Source organism: Emydura macquarii, unplaced genomic scaffold (genome assembly GCF_026122565.2).
Source record: "Emydura macquarii macquarii isolate MOO-44397 ecotype Brisbane River unplaced genomic scaffold, CSIRO-AGI_Emac_v2 contig_2988, whole genome shotgun sequence".
Taxonomy (NCBI): domain Eukaryota; kingdom Metazoa; phylum Chordata; order Testudines; family Chelidae; genus Emydura; species Emydura macquarii.
In genome coordinates, this window is record NW_027133125.1 from 5,758,011 (window position 1) to 5,784,444 (window position 26,434).

The following is a 26,434-nucleotide window of genomic DNA, read 5'->3' on the forward strand; positions in this document are numbered from 1 at the left end:
CCTCACAGGAAGGTCGTTCACTGGCGTGTGTCATTCAGCTGGAGGCTTCTCACTGGTGCTTGTCCCGCTGCGAGCCCAGCCCCTGGTGCCCAGCGAGGGAAGCATTTGGCCCGTCAGAGAAAGGGATCCAAGGCACTGAGCGATCCAGTGACGTGCCCAAGGGCCCATGCGAAGAGCAGAGAGAGAAGGCGGATCTCCGGCGGCCCAGCCCAGAGCCAGTGATACACCGAGAGCAGCCGTCTGCTCTCCACAGCTGCGCAAGGGAGCGCCTCGGGGCTGGTTCGAGGGTCACTTTGCTGCGACGCAGCGCAACATGCAGCTCTCGCTGCAGCACCGGCGCGCAGACCGGCAGACCAAGAACCGTCTCTTCCTTCTGCGATGCACGTCTCGTGATAGCGGCCGTGAAATCACACTCACCGCTCAGGAAAGAGGAGATTTAAAGGCAACCGCGCCTGAGGAAGCAGGAATATTCTGTAATATTTTGGAGTCCTGGTTGTGCTTCAGTTTCCCCCATTATGCTGCGTTGGCAGGTCCAATTGCCCAGATGTTGACATCTAGCAGCCAGGGCCCCAGAGGCAGAGGGGGTGGAAATCTTCCCCCGCTGCCCCGGGAGGCTGAACAGCTGGAGAACAAGGGGGGTGGGGTGCATAGGAGCTGGCTGCCGGCAGGAGTCAGGGCTCCCAGATGCAGGGAAGTCAGCCAGACAGCGCTAGACCCAGCGTTTACTGCAGGGTGGCACGGGTGAGGCTTTAACCGGCAGCTCTCTGGGCGCCCCCCGAACTCCCCGTGCCGTGTGCAGTTCACAGGCGATCCCGACACGGCAGGGGGGAGCCTCCCTGCAGACGCTGGGCCAGTGCAGCGATCCCTGCCGAGCGGACAGGTCTGGCTCCGTGGCACTTGCTGACCAGAGCGCTGTGGAGCAGGGGGCTGCAGTCCCCCGTGTTCAGCCTGAGGAGGAGCGAGACCCCTCGGGGCTCTGACCCACTGACAGGGCCTCCCAGACCCCTTCCAAAGCTGGGGCCGTGGCCCCGCTCCTGTGGATCCGTGACAACCTGCAATTCTCATGTATTGCTGCCCCTGTGACGTGAGGTGCTGCACTGATCTCTGCCTCGCACCCGGCTAGTGAGAACAGTGGATTTGTAGCAGCTGTGTCCTGCCGCTGCCCCCGGCTCCTGGTGCTGGAACCAGCTCAGCCAGAGCGGGGGGAGGAGCTACCAGGGCAGGAAGCAGCTGCCCTCTTTGCCCTGCATGCCCTTCAGCGTACCCAGTCCAGTGCCTCTAGCCCCCAGACTGGGCCTGGCCAGCTTCCCTCCCCCCGCTGCACTTCACCTTCCCCACAGCCAGTCCTTGTCCCTGCTGATGCCCTGCTCGAGGCTGGGCTGGAGTCCGGGCAGGGACGATAGCTCAGCCCAGGGCTGGCAGGGAGCGGAAGAGGGAGGGGTGCAGGTTGAAACCCTTCCAGTCGCGGTCCAAGTGCCGGCAGAGCAGCCTCAGCCTGCGCGCAAGGGGCTGGCTGGGCCCTCGGGAGAACGTTCCAGTTCTCAAGACTTTGTGGCCCAGGGCTGGGGCGGGGCAGGGCAGGCGGCAGTGAGAGACAGCAGAGAGGTGGCCCAGAGGCTGGACTCCTGCCAAGGGACTCAAGCTCCAGGGTACAGACCGGGCCAGTGTTTCTAGGTCTCCTGCCCAGGGCGGCAGGTCAGAGCCACCCTTTGCTCCCTGCGTTTTCACGTCACCGCAGCTCTCGCTCTGCAGCGCCGCTCCCTGCTCTGCGTCGGGGACATAGAAGCAGCCCTGGCATTGAGCAAGATCCAGCAGAGATCAGCCAGCACTGCAGAGGGTGGTGCCAGCCCGTACCCTCAGGGCGTGGCAAGAACCTGCACCAGCAGGGCACAGGGCACTCCGCGCAAGGATCAGGGCTCCACCATGCACATCCCGTCACCATCCCAGCAGGGCTCGAGTCCTGGCACATGGGCAAACAGCTTCCCCAGCTGAGGCCTGGATGACCGCTCTCAAAAGCCGGACACGAGCGTGAATGAAATGCCCTCTTTATTAAATGGCTACAGAGCTGTACAGCACCGGGCGCGAACTCTACTAGCCAGCACACTCCCAAGGAGCCCGTGCACTCACGCAGCCTGCTAGCGTCACACACAGACCAGGAGGGGAGGCAGCTTGCCGTGCACACAGGAGACGGACAGACACAAGCACAGCACGTGGCCAGGTTCTTCAGGCTGCTCCAGGCCTTGCCTCCCTGTCCCCCACCTCTGGCAGCTGCCAGCCCTCCCTGCCCTGGGCGGGGGCACAGCTCTCCCGCAGGCCCCACGGCTCAGGCTGGGAGATGCCCTTCGACAAGAATGGGCACTGCAGGCTGAGCAGCCCCCAGGCAGGAGTGGGACAAGCTCTGCCCGGCCCATTTGTAATAGCCGAGGGCAGCCCCCCGGCCGCTAACGCAGAGGTGCCACCCCGGAGACGACATTTCCCAGCGTGCACAGCCCCAGCCAGGCCCCAAGGCTCTGGGACGGAACTACTTGCGGGCTGGGCCCTGTCGTCTCGGGGGGCCGCTTGTCTGTCTGCTGCAGCGCGGCAGAGGCTCCTGCCGTGAAGGTGCCCCTGCCCTCAGTGATCAGAAGACAGCGGGAGGGACTGAGGGCTGGCTGGTCTAGTGCCCCGGGCAGAGAGGGGCTGGCACGGCTTTGGTTTGTGAGACTTGCCCTGTTTCAAAGGCCACTGAAGCACTTTCTCCCTCATCAAACCTGTAAAGCACCAATAGTCTGAGCTCCTAACGCTCACGGGCTTGCACCATGGAGGCAGCTGCGCTGCAGGGGAGCCCGGCCCGCCCAGGAGAGCTGGGCAGGGGATTAAAGGCCCCTGCGGGGGGAATTGTCAGTGCTCTGTCCCACTCCCAGGACGCCCGAGCAGCCCCAGGCTGCAGGCGAGTCGCATCAGCCCCACGTCACACAGCAAGCCAGTGGCAGAGCTGGGGAGAGAACCCAGGAGTCCTGGCTCCCAGCCGGCCAGCGCAGAGCACCAGGGGGCTGGTCGCTAGGCCTGGCTCTGCCTCAGCACAGTGGAAGGTACGTGGGTCACGCTGCATGTCTGTCTGTCCAGTTGGGTTCTGATGAAGCCCATCGCTGTGGTACCAGGGCAGCCCTAGACAGAGGCCTACAGACGAGCTGTCACCTCCCTCCCTGCAGCAGCCGGGGGTGATGGTCAGCTGTGCCGGCTGCTCTGCCCGGGCGCTGCCGGGAGAAGGGGTTACCAGTTAGACTGGCCTGGGGGAGCTGCCCTGTCACTCAGAACAGCCTCATGCCTAGGACCACCCAGGGAAGCTGTGCTGTGATTGGCTGCCCCTGTGCCAGAACTCACCCCCTTTCCTAGTATTGGCTAAGGGAGGGAGGGGGGCGGGCATTGGGGGACAGCGCTGACCCCCCACTGCTACCATGGGCTCTGACCGCTGCCTGTCCGCGGCACGCCCGCCCTCAGCCTCCAGCGAGCGCAGGGCCGCACTGGTTGCTGCATGGGTTGCGGGGGCGGCCCCTCGGCGTGACGGATGCAGAGGGCGGTAAGAGCACGTAGCAGTGTGACAAGCGCTAAGTACCCGCAGAGCTCAGTGCAGACAGCGAGCCACGCACTGGCCCCCCCAGCCCCGGGAGGAAAGCCTCAGGGACAGCAGGGGAAACTGAGGCTGCAATTGGGGAAGGGGCCCACCTGAGGTGGGTGAGGCGGCAGCGCAGCCATCCCTCCCGCCCCTCCCTCTACCTCCCGTCTGTGCGGTGTGCCTCTCCCCTCCCTGCGCCGGACTCAGCCCTGGAGCCTGGCTGTTGGTTGTGTAGGGAGCTGCTGGCTCCTGCTAGCAGCCCGGGCTGCAGCGTCAGCTCCGCCTGCAGTTTGGGGCACGGGCCCCACAGCAGCCCCTGTGCAGCGATGTCACGCACACGCTCTCATGGGCAGGGGGAGAGAGCAGCCGGGGATCTCCCCCGGGCACTGAGAGGTGGGGTCCAGGGCTTCTGCCGGGGCAGGAGAGCAGCCCTGAAACCACAGCAATGGCCACACTGGGCAGACAGATCAGGTGTAGCAGAACTTCTCCTTAACCCGGAGGCCAAGTGGGGGGCTCAGCGTGGGGGACGGGGGGCAGGTGTCCCACAGGGGCTGGCAGGGGGACGGTGGCTAGTTGGAAAGCGGACGTGCCGGAGGACAGCACCTCAGCACTGCTGCCGCCAGCAGGGCGAGAGCTGCACGGCCCCACGGCCTTTCGAGCACTGCACTAGGGTCCCACTGGTGCCCTGCTGAGGGGAAGCGATCCCGGCCCAGAGACCAGGCAGAGGCATGGAGTGGGCCCAGCTACCCAGCAAGGGATCCCGGCACATGCCCTGGTGCCAGGCGAGCTGCACGCCCAGGTCACACGCCCCCTTGGCCTGGGCTTCCCCATAGCAGCGGGGGGAGGCGGGAAGGAAGCACGTGACTCTCCTTTGCCTTGCGAGGTTGGTTGGTTAATGGTGACTGATCCGGCTGGGGCAGAGGATGGAGCTTGCCACAGCTGGAGGGGGCTTTGCAGCGAGCCGGGGGCTCTGTTTAATTCCTAGGGGCCAGGGCCAGGAGCAGGAGCAGAGCCATGGAGAGCGAAAGCCCCTGTCCCTCTGCTGGGAGGGGCAGCGAGGGGGGTTTACTCTGCTCCCGCCCAGGCTGTCTGTGCTCTGGGGCTGGGCGGGCGGGCGGGGGGAGGGGGTTAGTGCCAAGGATTCACACACAGATAGCAGCAAATGCAGGGTGGGAGCACCCTGGGGAGGGGGCGAGCGCCAGGCCGGGAGCAGGGGCACCACCCCGCACCCCAGACAGGACAGCCCGGCGCCAGGACACAAGGAGCCGCGTGGGGCTTTGGGGGAGGGCACGCTTTGAAGGCTGAGCCAGTTCCTCTCCCCGCAGGGATGAGGCTCCAGCACCATTGGCCTCGGGGGAAACCAGCTCTTCACGTCTGTTACAAAAATAGACTCTGCGACAGCGCCCCTCGCCCCCGGAGCCGGGCTGGCCTGGCCGGCTGTAGCGCGAAGTGGGGTCTTTATTTGGACCGTGGAACAGGCGTCGCTGCCTCTGCTCAGGGACTCTACGTGGGCAGAGCCCAGCCGGAGCCCGTGGAACACCCCTTGCTCTCGCAGGCTCTGCGGCGCGCCGTGCAGCTCTCGGCCCATTCCCTCCGACACGGACAACACGTATGCGGACACGGACACACGTATGTACTCACACATGCATTCACCCCACCCGAGTCAGAGTGATGTTGGCTTGACACACGTCTGTACAGAAGCTTCCGCCGCAAGGCGCTGACGTGCTGGTTCTGTCCCTTTGTCATTTACGTCAGTGATAGGCGACTCAGCCCGCCCCACCTCTGTGGGGCAGGGAGAGGGTCGGGGTGACCCCAGGGCCTGCTGCCCAGGCTGCTCCAGAGTCTGGAATCCCCACGAGATCCTCAGCCCCTAATGCTACACCTGGAGGAGAGAGTCACACCGTTACAGGAGAACAGCCAGGCTGGGTCAGACCATGGCCCATCCAGCCCCTGCCTTGTCTCTGACAGTGACCTGTGCCAGGTGCCCAGGGGGAATGAACAGAACAGAACAGAACAGGCGAGCCAGTGATCCGTCTCGTCATCCGGCAAACAGACCCTAGGGATGCCCAGAGCATGGAGCTGCCTCCCTGCCCATCGTGGCTAATAGCCAGCGATGGACCAATCCTCGAGGAGCTTCTCTAGTCCTTTTTCGAACCCTGTTATAATTCTGGCCTTCACAACATCCTCTGGCAAGGAGTTCCACAGGTTGACTGTGCATTGTGAGAAGGAGTTCCTCCCTGTGTTTGGTTCAAACCTGCTGCATGTTAATTTCATTGGGTGACCCCTGGTTCACATCACACTGCCCTACTCATGCACTCCGCCCCAGTCATGATTTTACAGGCCTCCATCACATCCTGCCGAGTCGTTTCTTTTCCAAGCTGAAAACTCCCTGTCTTTTTAATCTCCCCTCGAGAGTTACCGTCACCTGCCCTCCAGAAGCCCTGCCCCACTCAGTCGGGTGGGCTGGGACATGCCAGGGCAGCCCTCGCTACCTGGGTGGGCAACGCTCTGCTCAGACCCTCCCCTCCCGGCAGAGCTGGGCACAGGGCGGAGCACCTGGGCTGTACCTTGTGTATCTGAGGCGGAAGCTCATCCTCCGAGCTCTCCTCTGGAACAGGCTCCGGGTGTCGCGCCGACTGTCCGTCCTCAGCCCAGCCCCCAAGAGGCAGGCGGGAGAAGTGGGACGGGGCTCTGTGCACGGTGCCCGGATCTGCGGTACGGACAAAGAGTCAGCGGGGGGACGGGCTGTGTAGAAGCGGGTGAGACTGGTGCCCTGCTGGGAGCTGGCACGAGCCTGTCAGGGGGCTCTAGGCCAATCTCTCCAGCCCCCCCAGTGAAAGGGAGGGAGGGAGGGGCCGTTAGTGGGCGGGAGCCTGTACAGCAGGGGCACTGCGCCCCACAGCTTGCAGGGCGACACGGGAGCGTCGGGGCGGGAGCATGTGGCACTCTGCAGAGGCTGGAAAGGAGCCGCGTGGTACCTGCTGGCCCCCAGCCCCAGCTGATCTCCCTGCACAGGCCGTGGGGGGGATTTCAAACTTCAACGGCATGTAAACAATTCCCCAAGTGACCCTACGCTAACAAATGTGGAGCCCCAGCCCGTCCCGAAGGCAGTGCTGCCAGCGCCCCATGGCTGGAGGGACAGGGAATGTGTTGGAGCTCTCCAGGCTGTTTGGAGGGGAGTCGGCTGTGGCTCCCGGTCGCCCCAGCACGTACCTGTGATGCCACCGTAGCGGTGCTGGAACCCTGCCTGCAGCCTGGCCGACTCCTCGGCAGCCTGGCGCGGCGAGGAGAAGGGGTAGCTGGCGGAGCGGGGGATGGCGGCGGGGGCGCCCGTCTGCGTATCCTGCTCCTCCGGGGCACTCTCCCCGCTCTCGTCACTCTCCCGCCGGTGCCACGCGTGCCGCTCAGGCTCCGACTGGGCGTGCTGCTTGTGCAACTGCGCAGCCGAGAGAACGGGGCGGTCAGCCAAGCAGGGAGATGGGACCCGCCCCACCCCACGCCTAGCCTGCAGGAGCCCAGGCACAGTGGCTCGGTCACCGGGGCCCTACGGCAGCGGAGGGCGACCCACAGTAACTATGGCTCCTTCCCACGGCCACCTCCCAACGCTGCTGCTCCCGCTGCGACTCCAGCGCACAGTGGACAAGCCCAGCCTTCCTGTGCTCCGGGACGCAGCCAGGTTCAGGTCCAGGCAGCACCGCGGGGCCAGCAGACAGCCGGCACTGGGGAGCGCCGCAGGGGAAGGATGTGCCTGGCGCGTGCAGCCCCCCACCCCCGGTAAGTGCACACCTCTCCGGCAGGCAGGCCGCCCTACACCCCGAGCTTGCCCCAGCGGGCAGAGCCCTGCCACGAGCTGCCCTTTCCCGCTGAGTCAGCCCAGGCCTGCATTGCCCGCCCCGGGGCTGGCTGACCCGCTCACCTCGTGCATGTAGAGCGCGTGCAGGCTCATCTCGGTGGAGGCGTACTCTGACAGGATCAGGCTCTGTAACTGCCCCTCCCAGGCACTGCTTCCGGAGCTCGCTGTCCTGGCATCGGTGCTGCAGGCGGGACACACAGAAGGTGGGCGAGGGATCTGCTGCCCGGGGGCACGACCCCAGCAAGCCTCAGGTCGAAGCCAGCACTGCCCTTCTCAAGCCGAGAAGGGATGGGGTTCGGGGAGGGGACGTGTCCCTGGGCAGCCCCACTGTGTGAGAGGATCCCCCGGTGCCACCTGACCCCACTCCCTGCACTGGCTTCAGAAAGGGCCCCTCCGTGTCCTGGGGAACCAGCCTCTGGCCAGGCACGGGCACCCCCAGGCAGGTGCCGGAGGCTGCGGCAGTGCCGCCATGTCAGGGAGTGAGCAGCACCCCAGTGCCGTCTTCGGGGCGGAGCAGTCATAAGTTGCCAACCCTTGGGGCCAGCCAATTCCTGCTCTGGCCCCCTGGTAACCTGCTCCATCGCTGGGGGGGCTCCGAGCACCCCGGCTCTTCCTGCCCCCACGGGGACACATCCCGGGGTTAGGAACGGACGGCAGAGCGTGCCAGCAGGAGGTCCCTGGGAATGGGGAGAGCCGTCCCTTCTGGACTCAGGCAGGGGGGCCCTGTGCACACACGAGTGGCAGCCAAACCCCGGTGTCCCTGCACCCCAGGTGCATTGTGGGGCACGGCCCAGGAGCAAGGCCTGGGGTGGGCAAGGTGCCCAGCACGTCTCAGCAACTCCGCTCACAGGCAGCTGCCAAATCCATGGACTCTTACCCAGAAGCTGTCATGGCGCTGGGGGCCCGGGGCGGCGCCCCCTCCACGTGGGGCCCTGCTGTCTGGAAGCTGCTGTGAGTTTGCTGGGCAGACTGGAGCGGGGAGAAGGAGCGCAAGGCAGAGGCCACCCCGGAGAGCTGGCGGGAGGCCTGCAGCTCGTGGCTCGTGTACCCCAGAGCCGAGGAGCCAGCGATCACGTTGGCGATCAGGCTGTGAGGCTGCAACGGCAAGAGACAGAGTCACAGCCCCGGGCAGGCAACCACCACCAGACAAGATGAAAGAGCCCCTTGGCAAAGCTCCAGAACCGTCCCCAGCCCAGCTCGCTGGGGGAATTCCAGACCCTACAGCCCCCATGCAGAACACCCCCACCCCCAGCTCCACCCCCCACAAATCCTTGGAAGCAGCCCCTCCTGCCTGGTCACAGGCCAGAGCACACTGACCCCCTCGGAGACGGGCACAGCCCAGCCCTCTCCAGAAACCCACCTGAGCTAGGCTTTGAGCCCAGCTCTAGACCCATGCCCTGGGCTAGCCGGACGACGCAGGGAGCAGCCGTGGCGCGCCAGAGCCCCTCCCCCTCCCTGCCAGCCCCAGCCCGCCGTAGCCAGGCACCTCGGACTCGGACTGCAGGGACTGGATGGAGGTGAAGAGGGCGTTGTCGGGGAGCACGGCCTGCTGGGCCAGCACCACGCTGCTGTCACGGAGCACCCGCTCCTTGAGGAAGCCGATGAAGGCCGTGCTCTCGCGGGGCGGCTGCCACTTGGGGTTGGTGATGGCGAAGTGCATGAGGGAGAGCTCCGTCTTGCCGTCCTCTGCCTGCTGGTAAATGGAGGCCTCCGTCTTCCCCGCCGACATCCACTGCGAAGCACACAGGAGAGCTGAGGTGAGAGGGGGGCCCTCCAAACCTCTCTTGGACCCCCCGCCAGGGCCTGCCTTACTCCCCACCGTGGGGCCTGAGGAGCCCAAATCACCAGGCCGCACAAAACCCATCACCAACGCACAAAGCCCAGCAGCTGCAGCTCGGCCTCCCACACAGCCTGGGACACGGCTCGTTGGGGGAGACCGGGCGCCGAGGGGTAACGTCAGAGCCTTGTCCTCGCCAGCTGGGGTCACGCGCCCAGCAAACGGGGCACGCAGCAGAGGGTGCAACGGCAGTGAGCCAGGACGTTAAATCTGAAATTGCAACAATGCAGCCCAGAGTCTACAGGTCCCAGCATGCAACGCTTCAGCCACGCAAGATCTCTATTGCTATGGGCTGCCCCCACCTGCGTGGCAGAACTCTGTGGGTTCCATCAGCCCATGTCTCGGTTCCAGCCCCGGCAGGACCCCCCAAGTTTGGGGGGGGTGAGGACACCCCTTGTTTAAGGGAACTAGCCCAGCAGGAGCACACAGATTCCCCCCAGCACCCGCCCACGCTGCAGGGGGGGCCCTACCGCCGGGTGGCCATGCTGGCGAACATCCATCTGCGCGAAGGAGCAGGTGTCGCCCACGCCCACCACCTCCACGGTGAAGTTGCGGAAGAAGTCGATGATCTCCAGGGATTTGGGCCTCAGGCAGAAGATGAGGATCAAGGGGGTAACGATGGGGCTCAGGAGCTCTTCCAAGATGAACACCTGGGGAGACCTGGGTGCTCAGCAGGCAGCAACAGGAGCAGCCAGGCAGGCCGGGAGGGGGGCCCATAGGCTGTCCCAGAACAGAGCTCAGGGAACCTTCCCAGAGATGGGGGCGGGAGGGGACACGGATGGACGGCAGCCCCTTGTCAGTATCACCCCCCATTCTCTGCCCAGCTGACCCATCCCACCAAGGCCTAGAACCGCTTGGGAGGGCTTCCAGTGAGCCCCCCCTTTCTCTGGGGAACACGCACATGGTCCCGTAGCCTTGGGGAGCGAGGCACATTCGCTTCTCCAGCCCAGCCCCTCCGCATGCACCAGCACTTCTCTGGGCAGTCACCTCCCAACAGACAGCGGCCCTGAGGTGGTGATCGTGTGTCAGAGACCCCAGCCCAGCATCCTCGCTGAGCAGAGGAGCACATGTGCCAGTCCAACCCCGCCCCAGTTCTGAGCTAGCCAGAGGAGTTGGACTCACTGCCTTGTACTGGAAGAGCTGAGCAAACTCGTCACGGGTCTCGTAGCGATGGGCGTTGGCCTGCCAGTGGTCGGGCATGTAGTGGATGTGTGCCAGGATCACTCTCAGCAGCTGCTCTGGGCAGAACACCAGGTGCTGGTCTGGGATGAAGGACCTGCAGGGCGGGCAGGACAAGGATAGGAAGGACGGCGCTTCCCAGAGAACCTCGTCCCGGAGTCTCATGCAAGGGCTGGGATCACACCTAGAGAAGGGCTGGGAGAGCTTCTCCCCACAGCTCTGCCAGTGCCCCTCAGTACCAACCCGCAGCCCCCTGCTACCCCAGCCCTGGTCCCCATACATCCCTGCTGGTGCCCCTCAAGCCCCATATGCAAACTTCCTCCCCCCACCCCCACACATCCCCAGGCTCTCCTCTCCCTCTCTTCCCCCACCCCCCAAAATTTCTGCCTCTCACTCTTGGCCTGACCCACTGCCCTGCACTTCCAGGCCCGGGCCTCCCTACGCAGACTCACGTCCACTTGTGGCCCAAGGACAGATCTGCAGCCCGTGGTGGCCCATTCACACGCCGGCGCTGTGGGGCTGGGAGCAGAGGGCCTCCCCCATCTCCACCACAGAGCAGGCCGGCAGTGCGGGCCCGTCTCACCTGCAGACCGTGACGCCCACGCCCAGCAGGGTGACCGTGGTCAGGACGTGCTCCACAGCCAGCACGTCCTCGTCGTAGATGGTGAGTGCGATGAGCACGGCCAGGATGGAGCCGGCGAAGAAGGCCACGTTCTTGGCCACGATGGTGAGCAGGGGGGAGATGAAGCAGTTCATGTACTTGGAGGCCGGCTTGTAGCCCTTGCTGAGGCGCGAGTGCAGCTCGTGGTCCAGCTCGTTGAAGTGGCGCAGGTAGCAGCGGCCGTAGAGCGACCAGCAGCGGGCACCCAGGCTGCCTGGCTCCCGCTTCAAGATCTCCGTGTAGCTGAAGAAGGCGTAGAGGATCTGCCAGATGAGGATGAGGGGGCAGAGGATGAAGTTGGCGATGCCGATCCAGAGGATGCGGGCGCTGAGCTTGTCGGCCAGCTCCAGGCGGTTGCCGCCGCGCTTGTACTCCGCCTTCAGGCTCCACTCGTTCTCAAAGAGCGAGCCGGGCCCCCAGAAGAAGATGAGCTCGAAGTTGTACTTGAGGCCGCGGGTGTAGAAGATGGTGTCGCCCAGCATGGGCAGGTGGAAGCGGATGGGCAGCAGCGACTTGTTCACCATGGCCACCATGTAGTTCTTGAAGCGCAGGATGCGGTGGTAGACATCCAGCTCCGTCAGCTCCTTCTTGTGGATGCAGATCTGATGCTCCTTCTGGATCTGCACGATGCGAGCCTGCACCTCCTGCCAGGTGTAATAGGGCAGGTTGGACTGGGAGGGAGGAGAAGCAGCAGCGTTAGAATCTGGGGGAGGCCCTGAAGGCCCCAAAGAGGCCAACACAAACTACAGATCCCAGCATGCCCTGCTCCAGGGTTCTACGGACACGTGCCCTAGGCCACAGGCCCGTGGTCTTGCAAAAATTAACGTTAAGGATCTTGCTATTACTCGCTTTATGCAAGTTCTCAGAGGGAGGCCTCACGTTTAAGGCCCTGGGCTGGGACCTGAGTTGGGGTCCAATACCCAGCTCTGCCAGACTCCCCCTGTGGCTGGGGGCAACCCCTAGCCGCTCTGTGCCTTAGTTTCCCTATCAGTAAATGGGGATAATGACCCTGCCCTGCCTCCCGGGGAAGGCACGAGAATAATCTGCTTAACACCAGTGAGGCTCTAATACTGCTGTGATGGTGGCAAAGAAAAGCCTCGAGGTGAATAAAAGCGAAGTGACTGGCTGGCAGAGGGGCTGCAGAACACAGCTGTCCCATGACACAGAGAGACAGACATGCACAGATTGCGGGGGGGGGAGTGGGGGGTGGTGGTGTGTGTGTGTTGTTGCCCTGCAGTTAGTTTGGCAGCACGAAAACAAGCCGTAAGATGATCAACATGATTACGTAACTTCCAAGAAAGGGCCAAGAGGCACCGGGAGGGACTAGAACCCCCTGGGAGCAATGGGCAAGACACCAGGAGTAGAAAAGAAGCTAGAGCAAGTGGCGGGGTGAACACCCCCTCCTACAGTTTCAGCAGGGCAGCCCCTAGCTGGGTGTTGGGGGGAGCTCCCTGTTCAGCCACAACTCCCCAGTCCTACAGGTCACGCACCATGGGGATTTTGAGGGCATTGATGTAGAAGGAGTGAATCTCCCAGTAGCAGCAGATGTTGTAGATAAATTTGATGAGTCGATGGATCCAGAAAACCCCAGCTATCACCAGGATGGAAATGAGAAAGCCGTTCGCCTGGATTCTGCAAGGGAGAAGAGACTCCGCAATGAGATGACGCTTGCCTTTCTGCAGCCCCACGGCAGAGCCTCATCCCACAGGAGCCAAAACTACACAGCCTGTCAAGAGATCACTTCCCTCACCACCAAAATGTAGCTGCATCTGGGGTGGGATGCAACAGCTGGGTAACAGCACACAGCAACACTCAGCACGGTCAAGCACCAAGTACCATACCCTGAGATGTAACTCATGAGGATTACAGAACCCAGAATACAATGCGCTTGGCCACTCAGACCAAGACAGGCCAGGGACTCGCAGACTGCATACCTCTATGGACGCTCATGCTGAAGGTGGGTGAAGCCTGGCTGCTCCCACTGACCTTACGGAAGAGGTCCTGGATCCTTAGCTCCCATCCGGAGACAGGCAGAGGGAGCTTGGACTAACGTGCCCGGGTCTGGGAGTGGAGGCGTTGCTGCTGCCTTACCTTGAGTTGCAGACGCTGGGAGGCAGAAAGGCGTCTGGTAGCGTCACCTTGACGGGCTCGCTGGAGTGCTGGCTGTGATTCACCATCTTGTTGGCAAACAGGATGTCATAGTCGACGCAGCTGACAAGGAAGGTGGTGAAGGCCACCACGAAAATGAACTGCCTGTGCGAAAGGCAACGACCATGAGGGGGCAGTCCAGAGGGGCACACTCCCCTTGCCCCAACTCATAACATGCCACAGCCAAGAGCAGCTACTGGGTCCCACAACCCCACTGCCCTTGGCATGAGAGGACTGACAGGACAGATTGTGAGGAACAGGGGACAAATTCCTGGGGATGGAGATGGCCAAAAAAAAGGGGGCAGGGGAGAGAGAGAGAGACAGGCCCCGTTTGAAAGGGAAAGGGCCCTGACACCCTCTCACCTCACCCCCCTGAAACCCAACTCTCACAAGTGGCTGCGCATGGATAGTGGGAAGGCTGGGGCCCAAGGGAACAAAGCCCCTCACCCTCAACGACAGCAATAGCATGGAGAGAACCTGCCTCCTCCCCACCCCAGAGCAGGGGGGACCCAAGACGTACATGAGCTCAAAGATCTCGCCAATCAGCATGCAGGTAAAGCCATTCTTCTGGTGCAGGTTATAGACGTGGGAGCTGCAGTCAAGGAGAATAGCTCGGCATCCCTGTCTCTGCGGCCACCAGCCGAGACCCTCTTTCACCAGCTGAGGGAAAACCCCTCCCATCCCAATCCACCCACTAGCCACCAGTCAGGATGGATGGCTGCAGGGCAAACGCACTCTCTACCCCGCTACAAAGCACTCCTGGGGCCAGGCCTCCATGCCCGTCCCAGGCCGAGGGTAATGTTAGCCTGACACAGAAACCCCAAACCCCACCCCAGCCCAGCCCAGGCAGAAGATTATGAATACTCCATTCATGGGCTCCCCTGTCCCCTCTCCAAAGCCTGCAAGGGCAGGACTTGAGGGACTGGCCAGCACAGAGGCAGGTAAAGACAGATCCAGAGTCTAACCATCAGAACTACAAAGAACGCCCAGGAGGTTGTCACCAGAGGGCTGGAGTGAGCCGTTTCCACCCCCCTACACCCCTCTCCCGCACAGCTCTTCTCAGCCACTCTCCCAGTGGAAAGGGTGGAAACAGGCCCATCGCACAGCCCAGGGCAGGCAGGCAGCAATCCAGCCTTGCTCAGGCTATTCCAGCTCGGGCCTGCTCCGAACTGACAGGCGGTGTGGCACTGATGCTGGTCTGACCACCCTGCCGGGGCCGGGGCAGCCGCCCCCCAGCACAGAGCAAGGATATGCGAGAGAAGAAGAGGTCCAGGTTCTCTATGTGATGCCAGGGAGCTGCAGGAAAGAGAGGCAGGAAAAGTGGGTGACGGGGGGCTCACCACGCTGCGGGTTGCCCAGCGGGGGAGGGGGTGTCAGCCGGCGGCTGGTGGCCAGTTGTTCTTGGGGCACAATGGGGGGCACAGACCGGGCTGGGTCCACGCAATCGCCCCCCATCCCTGTCTGGGGTCCAGGCTCAAAAGGGGCTGCCCGGTTTACACAGCAGGAGGGACAGGAGTGGCCGCTCCAGATCAAGCCCAGGTGCCTGGCCTCCAGCGGTGGCGAGGATCCTTCCCCCCCCCGGCCCCATAGGAGGGGGGGCTGGGGAGAAGGGGGGGTTCCCTCCTGCGCCTGCAGCTCCCTGACCCCCCCGAGTCCCTGCTCCCGTCTGAGCTCACCGCTGCCCCCCCACCCCGCACCGCTCGCCCCCAGGCCAGCCCCCCCCCCGCGGGCCTCGCTGAGCCCGGGGCGCGTCTCCCCCCGCGCGGCCCCCCCCGCGCTACGCACACTTGCTGCCCTCGGGCACGTGCACCAGCAGCCCCTCCGAGTCCTCCCCGGGCGGCGAGTCGCTGTAGGAGGCCTCCAGGCGCTGGTAGGCCGTGTCGAAGTGCGCCATGCCGGCCCCGCCCGCCGGGCCTCATCGAGCGCGGCCCCCCCGGCCGGGCGCCCTGCGGGGGGAGGGGGGAGGAGAGGCGGGGTCAGGGGGGCCGCGTCCCCCCGCCAGCCCCAGAGACTCTCGGGGTCCCCGGCCGGATGCCTGGGTTCTCCCCTCGCGGCCCTTGGGGGCGCGCACGGGGCCCCCCCTCAGCTGCCCGGTCGCCCCGGTAACCGGCCCCGGCTGCCCCTTCCCTGAGCTCAGCCCCGGGCCGTCGCCTCGCGTCCGCTCTGAGGGGCGGCTCCGGCGACCAATCGGGGCCTGCAGGGGGGGCCGCGCGGGCCAATCCGAGGGCGGGTGGGGGCGGGGCTACAGGATTGTCCTCGACGGCGCTTCGTAGCGCGGGGCGGATGTGACGTAAGTCCGGGGTCGCCGCTGGCTTAAAAGTTCCGGGTGAATCACAGGGCTCCCCCACCCCTTCGCTTCCCCCCCCCCGGAGCCGGGACAGGTGAGCGCCGCCCGCCGCCTGGGGTTGGGACCCTCCCTCCGCGCCCGCCGTAGGGGAGCAGCGCCCCGCCCCTCTGGCCCAGTGGTCGGAAGGTGCTGACCAATGGGGGCGCGGGACCCCCGTGGCCAATCAGGTGCGCCCTGCGCCCTGGTGCTCTGTTGTTTTCGGCCGGTCCCGGGGTGTGAGCCCGGCTGGGCCCCGGGCCTGTGTGTGGGTCGCTCCCCCCAGGGGCTGGGTGCGGGGGGCTCGGCCCCTGCCGCCGGGCTCGGAACCCCCCCCCCCCGGCTCCTACCCAGCCCCCCCCCCAGTCCTGTCCTCACCCAGCCCCCCCACTTCAGCCCCCCCCCGGCCTCCGTCCAGCTCCCCGCACCGCACCCCGCTCTGCTCAGAACCCGCCCCCCCAAAACCCCCCCCCCCGCCTCACCTCAGCCCCAGCCTCACCTCTGCTCCTTGGGGTCCTTCCACCGCCCGGGGTCTGGGGGGGCTCCCTGTGCCGGCGCCCCGCCGGCTGGCAGATTCCTACTGCAGCTAAGCCTCACAACTGTGTAAAAACAAAACAAAACAAAACTCCAGTCGATGGAGTTGCTTATTTGAGGGCTGCCCCCCCCCCCCCCTTCTGTCTCCGCTGGAGTTTCTCTCCCCTGCTGGGTCCCGTCCCCTGTCAGCTGGTCGCTTTGTTTGCCCGGTGTGTTGTAAACAAGTGCTCATCCTCTTTCAAAGCACTTTGGAATTAGCTGCCCGCTGGAGAAACCGCATTCCTGCGCCGAGGGCGGGGTCCCTCCTGCGTGACTGGAAACAGCTCGGCGCTGCCACTGGGAAACAAAATCCCGACACTGGAGCGTTCTGGCGCACGCTTAGTTGCACTGAGCAATCACGACTTGCGCGCTGTGTTCGTAAGAGTTGGCCCGTCTGCAGCAGGGCGCTGGCCTCACGGTGTGGTCCGTGCCCACGGCGGCTCACCGGGCGCTCGGCAGTCCCCTGGCCGTACAGCCGCAGGCTAGAACTGGGGACCTTCCGCGCTGAAGCCAGCAGCCCTGCCCTGTAGGGGAAGCTCCATTGCCAACAGCAGCACGGCGGGCTCCTTGCCCTGTGTCCCCAAGCCAATGGCAGCACGGCATGGCTGCCCGCGCTGGAGCAGGCTGGCCGTGGCCAGTGTGCATATCAGCCGTATGCCCAGGGCACCATGGCAAATGCTGCTGCCCATCCCGTGCCAGGGTCACGGATGCCAAGTCTCAGGGTGTGGGATCCTGTCAATGGTTCTCTCAACCTCACTCTCATTCCTTCTTCAGACGCCTGCTGGAAACTATGCAGCCCCTCGAGGTCAGGTCTGTGTTTGAGGCTGCCCAGGACCCCACCTTCCTGCATGGACTCTCCCTTGTAAATGGCTTGTCAGAGGACGTGCCATCCGCAGACTCCAATGCCGTACAGCAAGGTAGTATCTAAAAGCTAGTAAGCTGGTTAGAGGTGCAGTAGAGCCAGCCAAGGGGCTTGCTGGAGGGTGGGCAGGAGAGTGTCCAGAGGGGGGATTTTGCTGCAGACCAACCTAGGAAGTATCCCATCCTTTAGGGCTTGGTGGGGAACTGTTTTCCCATCCTCTTGGGGTGATGGGCTCTGGTTGCTGAACAGTATGAGTTGCTTTACCCACATTTAGAGCCTTCAGCCTCATGAGTGCAAAACACTTCTCACACACACACACACACACCCAATGTATCCTGTTTGGCTGGTCGCTATCATCCCCACGTTACAGATGGGGAAACTGAGGCAAAGAGGTGAAGTAACTTCCCCAGGGCCATGCATCAAATGAGTGGCAGAGTCAGGAACAGATACAGGAGTCCTGACCCCTAATCCTTTGCTCTAGCCACACTTTGGGGGTGATCTGTCTGTCTTGTAGCCCTCTGTCCCTCTCCAGTGGAAGTGGCACACCTTCCCTGAGCCCCTCCCCCTCTTTCAGAGAAGCCAGTGGCGGACAATGGGGAGGAGAGAGCCCGAGGGATCCCGGAGATATCGGACCGGATGTGCTGCTCAACCTGCTCGCGGGTGTTTGACAGCAGGGAGGAGCAGGTAAGAGAGGTGGATGGGTGCTGGCGTTTTCCATTGCCCCAGCAGGGCGGTATGAAGTGGGTGTGTGAATGGCCGACGCGTGGGCCATAGAGCGCTCTAGTTGCGGCCCACATACACGGAGATGCAGCCCAGCTTACTGGGCCAGAAAAGAAGTGCTCCATTTGGCCCTAACCACTTGGCATGCGGTGGAGTATTGCATGCTGGGACTTGTAGTCTCCATCCTCCGCACCCACATGCTCAAAATGAGGGAGGCTGCAGTTTAGTCTATTTTAAGCCAGTCAAGCACGTTCCTCGGGCTCTGGTAAATTGCTGGTACAACTCCCAGCTGGGCAGGGCCTTGGTTACCAACTTCTACATGCTCCAACACCCTGGGCCAGGGGATCAGACCGGCTCTTAGGAGGCTGGTGCCATGTCTCTGCAGCCCTGGGGGCAAGATGGGAACTTGGCACTAAAGGGCATTACCTACCCAAGTGACCATGATGTGCCAAAAAAGCCAGGCAGCTTCCGCTGAGTCCCAAGTCCCCTGCAGGCTGGCATCTGGCTGAAGGGACCTCCGTGCTGTCCAGTCCTGTGGCTTGGGGTTGGTGTGCTTCCATCCATCCGACCCAGGGGAGTGATCGTATGGGGAGCCCCTTCTCGCTTTGTTTCCTTCCCAGACTGAGCATTACCGCCTGGACTGGCATCGCTTTAACCTGAAGCAGCGGTTGCTGGGGCGCCGGGCTCTCGCGGCAGAAGAGTTTGAGGAGAAGACTTGTGCAGGTGAGGGGAAACACACAGGAAGACCAGCTGTCCCAGGCTTGCCTGAGCTGCTGGAGTGCCTTTAATTATCAGTTGATATCCAACTCCAGCTGCCACCTGTGCTTTAAATTGGACAACATAAACCAATCTGTCACAGGCTCAATCAAAAGGTGCAGCTGGGATTAGGCCCCCAACCAACCCAGCTTTTGGGGTAAGCCAGGCCAGTCCTTCCTCCGCATCCTAGCTTCACCCAGAACTGGCCACTAGCTAGCTGTTTTTATCTTGCCTGCTGGGCTCTGATTGGCTTTTGCCCATTCCTGGCCTTTCTAGCTGCTGGAGGATCAATTCTTGTTGGTTACACTAGCAGCTGATCTTAGAGGTGGCCTTTCTAGGCAGCTCTTGGAGGTCTAAACTCGCTGCTCTTTCCCCCCCAAAGAGGACACTCACTGCCTTTGGGTAGAGAGGTGCCAATGTGACGGGGCCTCCAGCTGGGGGCATCAAATGTCTGGTATGCCCCAGCACAGCAGCCCTTTAGCAGGGCCCACAGGCAGCAGGAAGCCGCTCTGCTGGCTCCTGGCCGGGTGAGGAAGCCCCGAGGATCAGAGAGGCCATTGCGCGGCACCTGCAAGGCTGGGGGTGAAGGGCAGCGGTGGGCATTCAGGGGATCTCTCTGAAGGAGGTGGCTCTGTGACCTTAATGGAGTGGGAGTTGTTCCCTCTTCTTCATTCTCGGACTTGTGCCTTCCTCAGGCGCCTTAGCGCCTGACACCCTCGTCTCCCCCGCCCGGTTTGCAGGTGACGTCTCCAGCATCTCTGGGTCTGATTCCGATGACTCCGATTCGGGTAGTGAATCAGATCCGCTCCCTCCCCGAGGCCACGCAGACGCAGCGAGCGGCCAGCAGAGCCACCCCCTGGGCACCCGCTCAGCTAAGGTCCTATTCCGCAACTCCCAGGGCCAGCTGCTCTCCGCCTACCGCTGTGTGCTGGCCACGAAGAAGGCAAGTGACAGCCCGGCAGTGCTGAGCTCATCCCCAGTGCCCTGCCAGAGGTGCTGGAGCAGGTCACGGGCCAGGATAGCTCCGATGAGCCGGCAAGCAGGGGTTGACTGGGGTCCCTGATCTGCCCCTCCTCGCCCCCTTTGAGCCCTGTGCAGCCGGTTTGCTGCCACCATTACCTGTCTGGCCTCCTCAGGAAGGGGCATCCCCTGCTTGCTCCCCAGCCCCCCCCCAGGGAACCCTGCCATGGGGTCAGCCCCCAGACTGCCACTTCCCCCTCACCTGCAGAGCCCCTGGCTAGCGGCTCCCAGCTGGCCTATGCTGGCACATCCTGTGCGGTGCGTGCGATGGCCATGCCCCAAGTGGGGGCGCTGAGCAGGCAGCTGTGCGGCCAGACTGTCAACGAGAGGCTGTCCGTGTACCAGGGCAGTAGCGAGGAGCAGGCGGAGCTGGTGGCCTCTCTGCAGAGCCTGGGCGCGGGCACCTGTTGGGTTATCCTGATGACGGGCGGCGGACACTTCGCAGGAGCCGTCTTCAGGGGGTGAGTGTCCGAGGCGGGCTGGGGCAGGGTCTGCTGCCCTGGGGGCGGAATCCTGCTGGGGGTCGCTGTGGCTTGCAGGCGGTTTGGGGCTGTCTGCCCCCGGCAGAGGGGATCAGAGGAGACGAGGCTCGGGGATGTGGTGAGATGGCCCCTTGCTCCCTGTCTGCTTGTGGGGCACAGCGCTGGCCCGGCAGGCATCTCCCCTCTCGCCGGGGACATGTGGCACTCCCAGGGCCTTCACGTGCCCCTGGCAGTAGCAGAAGCTCCTGGGATACCCATCCTCTGCGCCCCAAAGCTGGCAGTGTGCTCTGGCTGGCTGGGAGGGGAGTGTTTATTTCCCTTCTGGGAAGAGGAACCGGGAGGGGCAGTGGTTCCCCCGGGTTCCAGAGTGAGTCAGTGTCAGAGCTGGGAAGAGAACCCAGGAGTCCTGACCCCAGTCCAGTGTCTGTCCCCATGGCCAGGGCAGCCAGCCCCGAGTGGGGGGTAGGCCGATTTCCCCACTGCAAGGGTCCTTGGCCCGCGGCCCTGGCCCACTCTGAGGTTTCTCTCCCCCAGGCCAGAGGTGCTGGAGCACAAGACCTTCCACCGGTACACGGTGCGTGCCCGCCGGGGCACGGGGCAGGGGCTGCGCGATGCCCAGGGCCAGGCCTCCAGGCTCAGATCGGCCGGCGCCTCGCTGCGGCGTTACAACGAGGCGGCTCTGCTCAAGGTGGGGGCGAACACAGAGGGCCCTCGCTGCTGGCCTGCCAGATGGGGCTGCATGCCATGCTGGAGTGGGGGGGCTGCCTAGGACATGAGTCGCCCCTCCCAGGGATGGGCAGGGTGTGTGCCCACGGCTGGAGCGCCTGGGGGTGGAGGAGGCACCTGGGGACTGGCCGTGGGGATGCCACTCTGCTTTCCACACAGTCTCCTTGCTTAGGGGCTTGGGCACAAGGTGCCCCCTCTGAGCGGGGCACTTGGGCTGCACGCCACTCTCCACCAGGGCCAGGCCTTTGGGCCATGCCTCCGCTCCCACCCCCGGCTCTCTGGCAAGTGCCTCCGAGAGCTGTGTAGGGATCACGTGCTCCAACTCCTGGCTGAGCCGGGGCTGCCGGACCCAGGCCAGTCCCGTCCCCCGGGGCGCCCGTCCCAGATTTAGCTGAGTTCCCCCACGGGCCGTTCACCAGCCTTCTGAGAGGGACACAGGGTCCTACACCACCGCCGCTCTTAACCTCACAGCCTGAGAAGTGCCCAGATCTGGACATAACCTGCCTCGGCCTCCTCCCTGCTCCAGCACGTCCTGGGGGGCCCAGGATCATCCTGCTGTAGTGCTTCCAGCCCAGCGCCCTCTCTCCGCCATGGTCTGCTTGCTTTCTCAGCCCTGGCGTGGTCCCGCCGCTGCACTGGGCCCCCTGCTACAAAACCCGACTGTCCCGGCCCCAGTCTTCCTGGGTCTCTGTCCGAAGCCCCCCCCAGGAGTCCTTGTAAACCCCTGCTGTCACCTCTGCTCCGTCTGGGTGAGACGCGCCCGCTCTGCTCTCTGAGCGCCAGCTGCCTGCGAGGGGTCGGGGAAAACATTTTCCTGGCTTCAGCCAGTCCCCTTCCCTTCCCCGTCAGGCGTGCGAGCAGTGGTGAAGGCTAATGATGCCCCACTGCCCCTAGGCTGGGGGGTGCGTGCCAGCAGGCAGCCTCTGGGGATCCTGCGTATCCATGGAGGTATCCCACGATTGAATCCCCCGCCCTAGCACCCCGCAGCTGCCGGGCTGGTCATGCTTGGCCGCACCCCAGTGCGGAGGAGGGCTGGCGGGGGCCTGGAGCCAGTGCTGATCGCTCCTCTTCCATCCCCAGGACATCCAGGACCTACTGGCCGGCTGGGCGCAGCATCTTCAGGGAGCCCAGCGCATCTTCCTGCGTGCCCCCCGTGCCAACCGGGCACTGCTCGGCGGCGGCAGGAACCCACCTCTGTGCAAGGACGACCCCCGCGTCTGCAACATCCCCTTCAGCACCCGCAGAGCCACCTTCAGGGAGGTGCTGCGTGTGCACGCGGCCCTGGCCACGCTGCAGGTGTACGGTGAGCATTCTGTGGGGCCAGGTGGGAGCGTTCTCCTACCCCCGGCCATTCCCTTGTGGGGCTAGGGCTGATGGGTGGCCAGCCATGCTTGCCCCGCCCGCTGTGCTGTGGAAGGGGTGTAGGGACGGTCTCTATGGGGCCCCCCCTGCGGCCCAGGCACCTAAGGCTCCTCTCCCGCAGGGAAGGACACAGCGGTGGCGGATCTCGCCAGCTCCCCCCGGAAGAGCTGGAGGAAAGCGCCCTCGGCGCGGGTAGAAGAGGAGCCCCAGCAGGACGAGAGCAGCAGTGAGTGAGGGGGGAGGGCACCAGCTGACTCGCCCCCGCCCCCAGTGGGGGTGCCCAGCACTGGACCCTGTGTCCAAGCAGCTACCTCGTTTGTGCCCCAGCCTTGTGGGTCCCCTGGGGACAGCCGGTTCCAGGCCTTGGGGCACCCCCCAAGGTGCTGTCTGGGGGTGGGGGGTGATCTTGGACTGCTCTGGCCTGGGCACCCTCAGCCCCAGCTTCCCCCCACTCACCTGAGAGACGGGGTGGGGCTAGTCCAGCCGCGGAGCACCAGGCAGAGCCATGGTCTGGGGGTCCCACCCACATCCCACCTGTCTCCCCCCGAAGCCCCGTCGGAGGAGGAGTGTCAGAGCGGGGAGCTGCAGATGGTGGAGGTGACGCTGGGGACGCTGCAGCTCCGGGAGTTTGAGGTGACGCCCAAGCGGAACTGCAAGAGGAGGAGGAAGAAAGGCAGAGTGGGGAGAGGTGAGCATGGCGGGTGCCCCCAGGACTGGCGCTGCTGCAGCCCTGCCAGCCCGCTCGAGGGCAGAGCGTCACCCCTTGTGGTGACCCCGGGACAGGGAGCTAATGTGGGTGTCCTTCCCGGCGTGGGGGACAGGGTGTAAGAGCAGGTGGAAGCTGCTGGCGTCCCTGCCTTTGCCCCTGGAGACGGGGCAGCTGGCACCTGGCCTTCGCTGGCAGGGGGTGGGGGTGCCCCAGGATGGGGGGAAGGGGTCAGCCCGGGCTCCGGAACATGTTTCTATACCTCTCCCTCTCCTCCCTGGAGCAGGGGTCCGTGCCGAAGGGCCAGGAGCCCACGAAGAGCCCGAGGGCACAGCACCGCAGCCAGGAGCAGTGACGGCGGCAGAGCCCCAGGAGGGGCCGGGGGCACAGCCTGCTCCCTGGGGGGCAGGAGGTGAGTCGGGTCGGGCCGTGCTGCCCACAGGTCCTCCTGTCACTGCGCAAAGCGGGCCCACTGCGATACAGGCAGTGACAAGGGACCCGGCTAGGGGCGGGCTGCAGGCAGGCCAGGGAGCGGGGCAGCTGTCCTGGCAGCAGGGCCTGGAAAGGAGGTGGGGCCGGCGTGGTAAGTGCTGGGTGAGCTCCCAGGGCGATGCTGTGTGAACGGGGGCAGAGGGGGGATCTTACCTCTGTACACGGACCTGGGGAGGCCGATCCTGGGACCCTGCCCCCAGCTCTGGGGTCCCCGGTTTGAAGATGTAGAAAAACTGGAGAGGTGCAGCCAAGAGCCCCGGAAATGATTTGCGGCCCGGAGCCGAGGCCTGGCACCGACCCCCGTAGGCAGAGGCTGGCGAGGTGCTAACTGCAGCACCAGCGGGTCCAGCTGAGACAGGCAGAACACCAGCTGGTGGCCGGCAGCTGATCCCAGACACACTGGGTACAAATCATCCCCTCTGCCGGCCGTTAACCGTGGGCCCAGTCGCTCAGGCCAGCGGCGGCTTCTCCAGCTCTCCATGGCGTCACATCCGGCCCGGTGCCCTTGTGGACACTGCTTTAGCCACCTCCAGCGATTGGGACTCAGCGGGGGGGGGATCCTCCAGTCTCTGCCGCACCGCAGCTCAGCCCAGGCGATCACCAGGCTCCCAGCTGCCCTCGGACTCTGGGACCGTTCCTGACCCCGTGGGCCCCTGAGCAGGTTGTTCCCTGCAGGTGGGGGCGCCAGGTAGTGCCAGAGGCGCAGGCCTGGTGGAGGGGGCTAGCACAGGGGCTGGCTGCTGAGCTCATCTGTCCGTTCCTCCAGAAACTCTCCTGGGCCAGCTCCGGGACGCCCTGTTCACGGCCTGCAAGACGGGGGACGTGGAGACGCTGCAGCAGCTCCTGGGCGAGGCGGAGAGCGGGGCCCACCCGGGAGGCAGCGAGGATGGTGCTGTGGGGCAGCCCCAAGGCCACCCTGGCAGGTTGCAGATTGAGGGGCCAGAGCCCAGCCATGCAGCCTCGGGGGCCGCCCCCAGACACCTCGCCCTGCTCAGCGAGCCCCTGGACCAGAACAACTTCACCCTGCTGCACGTGGCGGCTGCGGCAGGGAAGGCAGCGGCCGTGCAGCTGCTGCTGGAGGCTGGGGCCGACCCCACACTCAGGTACAGCCCCCCCAGCGGGCTGGTGGCCCTCCCCGGCCCCCCTGCTCCCTGCCAATCGGGTACGGGTGGGAAACCCCCCTTGTGCCAGCCGTGCTGACAGGCCTTCACCCATGTTCCCTTACCCCTCGGTGCGTGGGGCTCTCTGGGGGCCTGCAGCTGCCTCGTTTGCCCCTTTGATGACCTGGTCTGGTCCAGTCCGGTCCCAGGGCTTGCTGGAAGCAGTGCTCCAGCCTCCAGGCCACGCTGCCCCCCGCCCTGCCCAGGACAGCCGGCAGGCTGGGCAAGTGGGCTGGCCAGCGAGCTGGTGCTGTGCGGGACACTGCCCGGCTCTCCCCAGGCCTGAGCGGCCCCGAGGTAGCCAGGCTGGCCCATGGGGATGCCCGTCCTGCAGGGGCTGAGGGGAAGCCGAGGTCGGGCCCACCCCGGCCCTCAGCCGCTCTCTGCTTGGCTCCCAGGGACAGGCAGGAGCGGCCCCCGTACTGCGTCTCTGCCGACAAGCCGACCCGCGACGCCTTCCGCAAGTACATGGCGGATCACCCGGCCAAGCATGACTACGGGCGGGCCAAGGTGGGTGCCCAGAGATCCCTCCCTGGGAGTTCAAATCCCCCCACCCCAGGGTGCCCCTGCCCGCTGGAACCGGCTCCCCTGTGCCGCGGGGGCTGGGAGGACCCTGCGGCCCAGCTCTGGCAGTCTGTGGCCCTTGCCCCATGGCTGCACCTGTGTGGGGTGGAATAGCGTTAATGCTCCTCTCTAGGAGCGAGGAAGCAGAGAGAGGGCGGGTCTGCCAGTAACCCCCCACTCCCACCCCGGCTGACGGCGCTGTCCTGCCCAGGTGCCTGGGCCCCTGACGCCGGCGATGGAGGCTCAGCGGGTGGAGAAGCAGCGGGCCCAGAAAGCGCGGCGCAAACAGCGGGCCCAGGAGCAGGAGGAGAAGCGGCGCTTCGCGGCCCTGCCGGACCGGGAAAAGGTGAGGCCTGGGGGGCACAGACACCCCGTCCCCTTTGGGGGGCCCTGCCCTGGCTCTCGGGCCACTCAGACCCGGCCCAGGCTGGGTGGGGGGGCAGGGCTCACCCCACCCAGTCACTGAGACTCCGTCTCTCTCCTCCCCAGAGAGCCCTTGCGGCCGAGCAGAGACTGGCTGCCCAGCTGCTGGATGCCAGCGTGGCTCCCGCCAACAGGTACCAGGGCCTGAGCTGCTGCATGCCCTGTACGGGGTGGGCAAGCCGTGCTCCTGGGGGGTGCTGCTCCCCCGGGGGGCAGGGAGGGGCAGAGAGCTGGGGGGGGAGCGGCTTCCAGCTCCCAGTGCTGCCCAAACTCCACCTTCTGGTACCTTCTGGTTTGTGCAGGCGCTGCTGGCAGTGCGGGGAGTCGCTGCTGGGCCGGATCCCCTTCCACTACCTCGACTTCTCCTTCTGCTGCACCGGCTGCCTGCAGGCTCATCGCCGGGGCCGGCCCGGCCCCCCCTAGGGCAGGCAGCTGCAACGGGCACTTGTGGGGAAACGGATGGCGCCCTCCTGCCTGCTGGGCCCCTGGGACTGGAAGCTCCAGGGGGGGCTGAGCTGGAGCCGCCCTGTCAGTGCCCATGCCCGGCAGGGCTGTAGGGCCGGCTCTGCCCCTGCCCTAGAGGGGAAGGGGATAAGGGCATCGCAGGGTGTGTGGGTGGGGGGACAGGCACTCCCCCCAGGGCAGCAGTATCACGGTAACATGGGGCTGCGTGGCAGGACCCTGGTAGTGGGGCGTGGGGAGCTGGAGGGCAGGGGGCTGCTGCAGGAGGGCGTGATGGTGGTGCCAGGCACTCTGCGAGGGCCCTGTCTCTCTGGGCCAGGCAGGGCCAAGCACACCAGTGGCAGGGTGTTATGATGGGTGGCTCGACCCAGAGCAGCACCTCTTCAGTGAGAAATGTTCACAGCCCCGGCCGGTTTCCTGTGACCGGGGCGGGGCAGGGCAGGCGCCAGGCTGACACACCAGGCCAGACAGTGGGGGCAAGGCACAAGATTATTTTGCTTCCAAGAGTAATAAAACGTAACCCAGGGTGC

At 64.8% G+C, this 26,434-nt stretch overlaps 2 protein-coding genes across 5 annotated transcripts; one reads left to right on the forward strand and one right to left on the reverse strand.

The window, feature by feature from the left end:
- Positions 1–1,486: 1,486 nt before the first annotated feature.
- Positions 1,487–18,659, reverse strand: ATG9A (autophagy related 9A). Of its 4 annotated transcripts, none has more exons than XR_010916490.1 (16): positions 16,096–16,388; positions 15,059–15,219; positions 14,526–14,569; positions 13,794–13,858; positions 13,217–13,378; positions 12,616–12,757; positions 11,048–11,796; positions 10,408–10,561; positions 9,756–9,935; positions 8,935–9,180; positions 8,326–8,543; positions 7,512–7,629; positions 6,809–7,031; positions 6,163–6,305; positions 5,237–5,477; positions 1,487–2,750 (listed from the first exon to the last, which is right to left on the reverse strand). XR_010916490.1 is itself a non-coding variant. In XM_067529433.1 (16 exons), the coding sequence occupies exons 3-16, from the start codon at positions 15,165–15,167 to the stop codon at positions 5,472–5,474; spliced, it is 2,559 nt and encodes an 852-aa protein (XP_067385534.1). In that variant the 5' UTR covers positions 15,168–15,219; positions 16,096–16,195; positions 18,182–18,659; the 3' UTR covers positions 1,795–5,471. The 4 variants fall into 4 exon arrangements, 3 of the variants coding, with proteins under 3 accessions (XP_067385534.1, XP_067385533.1, XP_067385535.1); XM_067529433.1 differs by adding an exon at positions 18,182–18,659 and having other exon boundaries at positions 1,795–5,477; positions 16,096–16,195; XM_067529432.1 differs by having other exon boundaries at positions 1,795–5,477.
- ANKZF1 (ankyrin repeat and zinc finger peptidyl tRNA hydrolase 1) lies at positions 15,166–25,981 on the forward strand. Its single transcript, XM_067529443.1, has 17 exons — positions 15,166–15,243; positions 16,656–16,881; positions 16,913–17,086; positions 17,606–17,715; positions 18,372–18,474; positions 19,248–19,450; positions 19,873–19,988; positions 20,544–20,697; positions 21,816–22,038; positions 22,219–22,323; positions 22,648–22,785; positions 23,087–23,215; positions 24,062–24,398; positions 24,854–24,965; positions 25,231–25,365; positions 25,509–25,576; positions 25,745–25,981. The coding sequence occupies exons 1-17, from the start codon at positions 15,166–15,168 to the stop codon at positions 25,863–25,865; spliced, it is 2,532 nt and encodes an 843-aa protein (XP_067385544.1). The 3' UTR covers positions 25,866–25,981.
- Positions 25,982–26,434: the final 453 nt, after the last annotated feature.

Excerpts from the sequence above, each read along its gene's own strand:
- ANKZF1 (XM_067529443.1), top strand. The coding sequence starts at position 15,166 with ATGCCGGCCCCGCCCGCCGGGCCTCATCGAGCGCGGCCCCCCCGGCCG. Across the intron at positions 16,882-16,912 it reads GTGCCAGGGTCACGGATGCC|TCTCTCAACCTCACTCTCAT; the intron begins AAGTCTCAGGGT and ends CCTGTCAATGGT. Across the intron at positions 19,989-20,543 it reads GCAGGAGCCGTCTTCAGGGG|GCCAGAGGTGCTGGAGCACA; the intron begins GTGAGTGTCCGA and ends TCTCTCCCCCAG.
- ATG9A (XM_067529433.1), bottom strand. The coding sequence starts at position 15,167 with ATGGCGCACTTCGACACGGCCTACCAGCGCCTGGAGGCCTCCTACAGC. Across the intron at positions 9,181-9,755 it reads GCCAGCATGGCCACCCGGCG|TGGATGTCGGCGGGGAAGAC; the intron begins GTAGGGCCCCCC and ends TGTGCTTCGCAG. Across the intron at positions 7,032-7,511 it reads ACGCGCTCTACATGCACGAG|TTGCACAAGCAGCACGCCCA; the intron begins GTGAGCGGGTCA and ends TCGGCTGCGCAG.